Raw genomic sequence first — 8,626 nt, forward strand, 5'->3', positions numbered from 1 at the left:
ACGACGGACTGTGCCTGCCGCTCGACCGTGTTGTGGTCTGGCCTGACATGGCCTGTCCTCACCTGACTTGACCTCCCCTATCCTGCCAGTCCTGTCTTCGTAACGGTTGTGTTGGTTTTGTGTGGATGAATTTTTGCGTGTGCATTGAAGCGATCCAGGGGGGGCGAAGCCCCCAGGATTGCCCCTGTCCGGAGGATTGCCCCTGCGAATGCGAATGCGAGTGCAGGCGGCAGCGGAGGTTATTGTCGCTTGCAAGCAGTGAAAGCGGTCAGCAGAACGCATGACGTTGTGAGTTGAGGTTGACGATGCGAAAGCGCTGGAGGCAGGGGTGAAGTCCAGTCGACTGGCAGAGGCAAGTGCAGTAGAGGCTGTCCTGACAAAGTGGAAATTCCCTTCGCGCAACCAAATATTGTGTGTGCATTGCGCCGACACGCATGACGTTGCGAGTTGAGGATGGCCATGCGAAAGCGCTGGGTGGAGGCAAGGGCGAAGAGCGGAGAGCATGTGAGTGCCAGAGGTAAGTGCGGTAGAGGCTGTGCTGACGTAGTGTAAGTTCCCTTTGCGCAATAGAAGAGATCCCCGAATCACCATGGTCATAGGCAGCATCACATGATTTGTTACAGGTCCATGAAGAGCAGACCATTCACACAGCCAATCGAGGTTTGATCATTCCCAGGACCTGGGTATATGTACATCTGGCGATCATCCGCCCGCCCAGATGAGTGCCATCCGGGCTACATGAGCAGAAGCGGCCAGTAAACCAACGCCATGCTCTGTTGCAAGCACACGTGCAACGTAGCCACGGCCCGCATTTCCCAACGCCTCAAAAGCGGCACGTACGCACGGAAACATTCTTGCGCTCCCTGCACGATGGTGCAGCTGCCGCGCAGTCTACATCAGATTGTGTTTCGGTTCCCGCAGGTGCACCACGCAGGCACACCCCAGTCACGCTTACTGCTGGGCCACCAAGAGCGAGGGACCCGTATGCAGCTGCCCAACCAACCACATCACGTGTACACACCGTACACAGTCCAGACATAACATAAAACTTGATGCTTGCATGTGTGCAAAGCCACGTCATCTCATCTCACAGGCGTCTCTCAAAAATGTTTGCACCTTGTCTGATCTACTCTCTCAGGCGGCTGCAGCACCGCCTTGCAGCGGCGGTCACCATTCGCTCGTACAAAAACCGCAAGAGCGGCCGACGCGATGTGAGTTGCGCCGCTTACACCTTGGTGGCGCCGTCAGAGGTGACGTGCACGTTGGGCATCTGCAGAGCAAGCAGGGCCGGATCATGAACCCGTCAAAAGGACACAGGCATGGGCAGCGGCGGTCGCGGCGGAGGCTCAGGCATGACAGTCACAGCTCTACACGTTTATTCGTTTAGCCTCCCGGGACAATGCAAACGCCTAGCCCAATTTCCCAAGTCGCATGCTGGATATGGATGCGGCACCCCGCCTGGAGCCTCACCGCATGCGACTCCTCAGCGTCGTACGAGCCCAGGAAGAAGATGGTCAGGCCGTTCGCCACGCCAACCATGATCAGGCCAGCCTGCGCGCGAGAGGGCGCGGGTGGGTGGGTAAGTCGCCACAGAGCAGGATGCGTGCATGCCTCCTATCCTTGGGGAGCGGGGCCACGACGGCTGTGGGCGCATGCATTGCCCATTTGTGCCCTGTCATGGTCGGGCTCACCCCAGCACCCCAGCAGCGCCCCATTAGCAGTAGCCGCGCAGGTGAGCCACTGAACCTAACGACCACAAGCCCCTGGCCTGTACCTGAGCGGTGGCGATGCGGTAGTCGTCGAACACAGCCTTGGCGGTCTCGTTGCGGAGCAGGAAGAAGATGGCTGCGTGGGCAGAAGGCACAAAGAGCAATGTGAGTCAGGCCAGAATCGGTTCCGTGTGTGCGGATATGTGGGGAGATACTGAGCAGTTTCGATGCACAAAGGGTGGGCTGCGCGAGTACTGCCGCAGTGCGGCAGGCCGTAGCACGACCATTTGTGGCGCAAGCGCGAGCTGCTGCAGCCCTGCCATGCTTCCTCTTCACGGGCGCGCATGAGTGTCATACTAGCTCACCGTTGATGTTGTCCATGACCAGCACCAGGGCGGAGGCGATGAAGGTCAGGGCCACGGGGCGCATGCGCTTGATGATGGAGGGGAAGACGGTGCAGGCGGCGGTCAGCAGGAACACAAACAGCTCGAACTGGATGATCCACCACTGGTACTGGAACTGGTACTGGGGCTGCTGGGGGTAGGCGATGATGTAGGTGGTCGCCTGCAATGTCGTAGTGCCGCACACCAGGGGGCGCGGGTTGGGAGGGGCGCGGGTTGGGAGGGGAAGTGAAGTTGCGAGCTGCACACGCTACGACGTCCTGGTCACATTTTCGCTGCACCGCTGAGCTTGCATGAGGTAGATGTGCGGTGGAGCGCAAAGCGCCCCCTGTGCCCCGGACCCACCAACAGACTCGTGCGTGCGTGCGTGCAATACCTGGCCATGCAAACAACGCCCAACATCGACTTACCGTGAAGACCTCCTTGTAAACGGGAGTGTACTTGTCAATGCCCTCCTGGGTGTCAAACAGAGTGAGCGTGTTCGCCTTCTTCTGCAGAAGGGCTGTGCAGGGGACAAGGAAAAGGGGGGTGGGGTGGGATGGGGACAGGGTGAAGTCAGGTCATGGGCGAGACGGCGCAGGGGGGGGGGGAGCCAACAGGATAAGGGCAGTCCGACTCCCGACCCAAACAGTGCCACACTCACCAGCGCCGGCCGTGACGACCACGTAGGCCGCCAGAGTCAGCAGCTGCGAGATAACGAGGCCCACATAGATGAACTTGTTCAAGCCCGACATTTTTATGGCTGTAGTCGACGGAAGAGCTCCTGCGCATCGCATTGGTCGCAAGCCATACATCGTTAGGTGTATTACAGGATGTTATAATTCATGAGTGGAGTTATCGCCTTGCAGCCAAAGGGTTCGTAACTCGCAGAGTGCCAGCTGGCGGTGCAACCGAAACTTTCCAGCGCGAACTCCCCAGCCGACTGATCGCGCACATGCAACAGTTGTGATAAGCATTGATTGCCCTAACATTTGTGTAGCGACAACTAGCGTAGTGCTACAAGCTGACCGGCGCCGTCGACATTGCTAACTATCGGCAGTGGACCGCACCTTGCTTGGAGATCACAGAGGACCTTGGTACTCGACTGTAAAGGCGAGAAACGATGCAACACACTAGTTAATCACCTCAAGGGACGGGGCGCATTAAATATCAAGCCGGCTGGGGTCGGCCGGGATCCAAAAAGCTGATGTTGGCGAGGTTTTGCGTGGGTGGGGTTTTGTGTGTGGATTTGCGGATGCGCGGATTTGAGCCGACTCGCTGGCGCAAGCCTCAAGCCTACACATGTACTTGTATGTGATGCATTTTAGGCGGCATGTGCGCGATTTCGAGGTTGTGGGCTCGTTGCACTCGAGTTCGTGTCCGCGGTGCAACTCGCATGCAACCCCGCCCCCAACTCGCCACGCGAAGTCCGCGTCCTCAACTCGCCACGCAAAGTCCCTGTCCCCGCTGCCCCTGCCCCTGCCCCTGCCCCTGCCCCTGCCCCTGCCCCTGCCCCTGCCCCTGCCCCTGCCCCTGCCCCTGCCCCTGCCCCTGCCCCTGCCCCTGCCCCTGCCCCTGCCCCTGCCCCTGCCCCTGCCCCTGCCCCTGCCCCTGCCCCTGCCCCTGCCCCTGCCCCTGCCCCTGCCCCTGCCCCTGCCCCTGCCCCTGCCCCTGCCCCTGCCCCTGCCCCTGCCCCTGCCCCTGCCCCTGCCCCTGCCCCTGCCCCTGCCCCTGCCCCTGCCCCTGCCCCTGCCCCTGCCCCTGCCCCTGCCCCTGCCCCTGCCCCTGCCCCTGCCCCTGCCCCTGCCCCTGCCCCTGCCCCTGCCCCTGCCCCTGCCCCTGCCCCTGCCCCTGCCCCTGCCCCTGCCCCTGCCCCTGCCCCTGCCCCTGCCCCTGCCCCTGCCCCTGCCCCTGCCCCTGCCCCTGCCCCTGCCCCTGCCCCTGAATGCAGCGGATGTTGCTGAATACAAAGCGCTCGCGGGGCCAGGTCCTTGTAGTTGCGTGCAGGCAGCGGAAAAGGGTGGAGAGCACGAGGGAGTACTGCACCGGGGCTACGCCAGTGCCGCCTGTGAGTAGAACTGCTTCAGCTCCAGGTTGCAGCCCCGGCGCGAAACACACTGCAATGGGGCGGTGACCTCGCCACGAGGGGCTAAGGGTATGCCGGCATTCTAGGGTCAGAGGGGCCTGGGTGAGCTCTGTGAAGGTGCAGGGAAGTGCAGCCACCAGGAGGGGTAGCGGGCACGAATCACCGGAGCAGTGATGCAGACGGGCAGCGCACCGGGACCGTGTCGGAGGCGCAATGCAGTGTGCCCCGGGTACTCGGCCAAGTTGTGAAAAGCGAGTTGCAATTGCTAACACGTCAATCATCTGGCATAGAAGACATTCCGCATCGCAGAGCACAAGCATACGCAGAGCACAACTGCACAAGCATGCGCAGAGCCCGAGCACACGCAGAGCACAGGCATACGCCAGAGCCGTCAACACGCGACTGTGTCAAGTGCCCATTGTGAACCCTAGCTTGGCCGATCTGTCTCAGCAACAGGGCACACACGGCAGTCAGGCGGCTACTACACATTTGAGGCCCTGTGGCCCTTCGCTCATCAGCCCCTCCGCTTGAGCGCTTGCACGTGTGCAGCAAGGAGCGCTGGTAAAAGGAGTAGATGGTCTAGGCAGGGGTGGTGGTTGGAGATCACTCTGCAACAGGCCAATGGCGAGGCCTACCGGCTTGCCAAGCCATATGATGTGAGACATGCATTCTTAGTGTGAGGCCCGAAATCCAAGATCTGGCACTCATTAAGTCATTCGACCAAACGGCACGCTTTTAGGCACCCCTGATCAGGACCCCTTTATCCTGACGGTGGGTACAAGCGGCATTGGTGTGCCTCTGTCCCTGGACTTCTTCAGTTCTTCTCCACCTCCATCTCTCTTCGTTATGAATGTCCTCTCGACGGACAAGAGAGTGTCAGCTTGTACAGCTGGAAAATGGGCTGAGCCCCGCAGCATCAGGGAGGACCGACTGTAAATCGGTAGACGCCTACCCCCATTCGGGAGCATTGGAGCAAGGCACGGAGCGGGCACGGGCATGGGCCCCCAGCGCTGCGGCGTACGAGGCATGGCCACGGTTTGCACGTTTCCGCACGCCATTCATGCGTGCCTTCCGTTGCCACTTATTCCCGAGCCTCCCCATGAACCTTTAGCACAGTTAACAACTCCCCGATGCCCCCACAACCCTACGGGACTGGGGCGACCTCGACGATCCTGCGTCGTTCAAGCGCGTCGACAGGTATGGCTTGGCCGTTGGCGAGTTGCACAAAATGTCACCCCGGGCTGTTTGCCGTCGACATAGTTTGCCTGCGCTGTCTGCCTGGCCTGGCCGGCTGGGGGCAGGCAGATGTGGCGCAGGACACGGGGTGGCCAGTTGAGACAATGCGCGGATGCCAGAACTTGTGCCATGTGCCTCGGCCCCGGCGTCCCCGGCCCATAACGCTTTGCCTGTGCCTTTAGGGGGGGCTGCCCTAATGCATTACCCTTTTCCTAGGCGGACCAATGTCGCCCACAGAAGGCACGCATATTGTAGGGCGGAGAATCAAACGAACGCCGGGGTCGGATTTCTTTTCCTTCAGACATCCGTCCATGAATATCTTTCGGCTTGAGGTTAGGCGCTGGTTTTGGGCCCTGTAACTTGCTGTGTTGCTTGTGAGAAGAAGAGTCAGAGCACGGCCAGCGTCCTGCAAGCATCGCGAGCTAGCCCAACGAGCATGGTAATGGCATCGTGTTGAACTCAGGATGTTTTGCAGAGATCTGCAGTGCTGCACTGGTAGTGATAGTACGATAAAGTATGAGTATTTGGGTCTTGCAGTGGATGGCGGCTTCTGGCGTGAGGTGCGTTGGCAAGCAGTTAGTAGCCGCGTCGAAAACCTTTGCAGTGTGTGCCATCATATACTTAACTCTGTGCCATCTGCTTTTGTGCCCATGCATCGAACGGCGGGTGATGCGGCGGGACTCCTACCTCCTGTCTTAGAAATCGCAATCGTCAGCGGCGCCGTGAAGACCTTGGTAGCGCGAGCCTGCACACAAATAGACATCTTCAATCAAGCCATATCTAGCGCTCTATCAAAAGCAATCAAAGCCTGTTGCTACTAGCCACACTGAACACAGGGTCCCTGAACTTGTCTTCTCGACTTCCTCGTTACAATGGCGTCCCTAAACAACAAGGTCCTTATTATGATTGCGGGTATCCTAATGCTCATTGGCTGGGTCGTCGCGCTTGCCGGCGTTGCCAGGGTGAGTTCTGTAGTTCTATACCGCCAAAGCCTCAAACTACGGCCCTGCATTGTGGCTTTACAGAATAATCTACACCGTTTAGTGGTGCCCAGCTGCGCCTAAGCCAATCCAGTGCTTCTAACATCCGCCTTCCATCGCGACCTTCTTCCGGCGCCGCAGGCGAACGACCTTTGTAACAAGGCAACAAACAACCAGGCCAAAGACCAGTGCTCGAAGGGTCTACGATACGATTGGGTGAGTCGCCAGGGCGAAAGGAAGGACGGGTGCACATGTGTGGAAGCGCGGGGAGGGCGCGCTCACGACTTTGACCGGGCGCGTGTATTCTTCACTCGTAGCCTTGGTCCGCGCCCGTATCACGTCACTAAGGCTCGGCCCATCCATGCTGTCTCACGTCCGCCGTCGGGTCCGAAGAGCTCCTTGCTCGTGCGTTGCTTGCGCCGCCCCTCAACCTGCCCGTTTGCCTTCCTTCCCTGTCCGCCGAGCGTAGTGGGGCGTGTGGTACACCTTCTTCATGACCATCGCCTGCCTGGTGATGGCGGTGCTGGGCAAGGCGGAGGCCTGGGTAAGCACGCTGCAGGCGCTGCTGGCTGCCTGCCTGAGCGTGACCATGATCGACACCAGCACCTGGATCGGCTTGAGCGACGGCTCGGCCGGCGACTACAAGGACGCTGGTGAGTGGCATGCGTTGCATGACTTGTTCTTTCACTTCTTTGCATGACGCTTCCGCGCTCGTTAGCGTACATGCCTTTGAGTGTCAGGCTTGGGAACGCAGCCGGTCAAACACTAGGCGCGCGCCTGCTGGCTATGTGTACGTGTCACGCCACCGCCCCACCACTAGCATACCCGTGCCCCGGACTCGGTGTCGCCCACCCTTCCCATATCGCACCTGACCACCGCTCACCTTACCGCTGTTAACCAATGCCTCTGCCTGTGCTCCGATAGTTTGGCTTGGTTTGGTTTAGCTTGGGCTGGTATGTACAACCCCCTTACGCTGCTCCCTCGCCAACAGCCAACGCTGCCCTGGCGGGTTTCATCATCGCCTCCATTGGCATCACGCTTATGATCATCTTCCTGGGACTGGGCGGCGCCGGCGTAAACGTGAGCGTGTCGGTGTCTTCCACTTCCAAGACCTCGCCCGAGAAGCCGGCAAAGAGCGTGGAGACCGCATAAAGCGCTTGCGCTCACACACAAAAGCGGCGAGGCCCGCGAGAGGCCGGCGAGGATGGAATGGATATTCCGGGGGCGGCTGGGCGGTAAGGGAGGTCTACATAATAGGGGTGCGTGTGTGTCAAAGCCCAGTGCGGCGTGAGGAGGGAATGGTCTGGTCCTTGGTTGGCGCGGCCTCGCCGCAATGCGTGGCCGCGAGCCTTCGGACGTGGGGCCTCGGCGGGGCAATGGAAGCGTGAATACTTTGTACAAAGGGTGGAGAAGGACTTGAGGACTTGATGGGCGTGGCACGGCGCGAGTAAAAATGATGGCAGGAGGCAGCCGGGCGCCGGAAGGTGCGAAGTGGCCGGTGTGGAATTGGGTGTGATTGGCCACACAACCGCGTACGTGTGGTGGGTTCACTCTAGTTCACTTTGCCTCGCTGGGGGGCAACAGTCCTTATGACGGCATGAACAAATCCCGTTGTGTGCGTGCAAGGTATGCCACAGCGTATGGGATTCACATTGAGTGGAGGACTATCCGGGAATAAAGCCGCTGTGGAGGGCCGGCGTTACTACTAATACTTTCCATGCGGTAATGTTACAAGTACCGCGGGGACACTTGGCGCGCGCGGGCAACTGAAGACGCGCGGCTAAACGAGCGAAGGCGGGTGCTGTGGCTGCGCCATGGTTGCGTGCCAAAGGTACATTGTATTACCCTGACCGCAGGACTCACAAATCTGACTCACATTTGGTGCGTTTTGTGGTGTTGCTTACTGTTGAGACCACTCCTGACCACACAAAGGAGCAAGTGCTCCTGGCGCGTCGTGATCAAGGGCCCATGTAACAAGTAGGAACTGTGGCTGCAGACAGATTGCGGATGCGGATGGGCGACGCTGGTCACAGACATGCATGATGCTGTGTGGGCCGCGCTGCGCACTGTAATCAAACATGAGCATCGTGTCGTGCGGCCGCGCACTCTGCTGTTACTGTATCCCTGCTGGCGCACGTCTCCTCCTGGTAAGGTGCGCGCTCTGCAGCACTAACCCCGGCAATGCCCATGCAACTGTTAGGCCTGGATAGGCTTACCAGCGCATCGGGCTTGACG

The 8,626-nt window shown here is 59.8% G+C and overlaps 2 protein-coding genes across 2 annotated transcripts; one reads left to right on the plus strand and one right to left on the minus strand.

Moving 5' to 3' along the window:
• Positions 1-605: 605 nt before the first annotated feature.
• CHLRE_03g162800v5 (uncharacterized protein) lies at positions 606-3,213 on the minus strand. Its single transcript, XM_043060732.1, has 7 exons — positions 3,160-3,213; positions 2,754-2,873; positions 2,521-2,612; positions 2,075-2,273; positions 1,775-1,845; positions 1,471-1,551; positions 606-1,270 (listed from the first exon to the last, which is right to left on the minus strand). The coding sequence occupies exons 2-7, from the start codon at positions 2,842-2,844 to the stop codon at positions 1,226-1,228; spliced, it is 579 nt and encodes a 192-aa protein (XP_042925861.1). The 5' UTR covers positions 2,845-2,873; positions 3,160-3,213; the 3' UTR covers positions 606-1,225.
• A 2,961-nt stretch (positions 3,214-6,174) lies between these two features.
• CHLRE_03g162850v5 (uncharacterized protein) lies at positions 6,175-8,475 on the plus strand. The gene is made up of 4 exons (XM_001703500.2): positions 6,175-6,373; positions 6,533-6,607; positions 6,861-7,044; positions 7,383-8,475. Exons 1-4 carry the CDS (start codon positions 6,314-6,316, stop codon positions 7,541-7,543), a joined length of 480 nt encoding a protein of 159 aa, XP_001703552.2. The 5' UTR covers positions 6,175-6,313; the 3' UTR covers positions 7,544-8,475.
• The last annotated feature ends 151 nt before the right edge of the window (positions 8,476-8,626 follow it).

This window comes from Chlamydomonas reinhardtii, chromosome 3, assembly GCF_000002595.2.
Source record: "Chlamydomonas reinhardtii strain CC-503 cw92 mt+ chromosome 3, whole genome shotgun sequence".
Lineage (NCBI taxonomy): Eukaryota > Viridiplantae > Chlorophyta > Chlorophyceae > Chlamydomonadales > Chlamydomonadaceae > Chlamydomonas > Chlamydomonas reinhardtii.

Bases quoted from the DNA above. Each gene is read 5' to 3' on its own strand.
- CHLRE_03g162800v5 (XM_043060732.1), bottom strand. From the start codon at position 2,844: ATGTCGGGCTTGAACAAGTTCATCTATGTGGGCCTCGTTATCTCGCAG. The intron at 2,613-2,753 runs GTGAGTGTGGCA...TCCCCTGCACAG, and splicing joins GGTCGTCACGGCCGGCGCTG to CCCTTCTGCAGAAGAAGGCG. The intron at 2,274-2,520 runs GTAAGTCGATGT...ACGACATTGCAG, and splicing joins TTTACAAGGAGGTCTTCACG to GCGACCACCTACATCATCGC.
- CHLRE_03g162850v5 (XM_001703500.2), top strand. From the start codon at position 6,314: ATGATTGCGGGTATCCTAATGCTCATTGGCTGGGTCGTCGCGCTTGCC. The intron at 6,608-6,860 runs GTGAGTCGCCAG...CGCCGAGCGTAG, and splicing joins AGGGTCTACGATACGATTGG to TGGGGCGTGTGGTACACCTT. The intron at 7,045-7,382 runs GTGAGTGGCATG...CCTCGCCAACAG, and splicing joins CGGCGACTACAAGGACGCTG to CCAACGCTGCCCTGGCGGGT.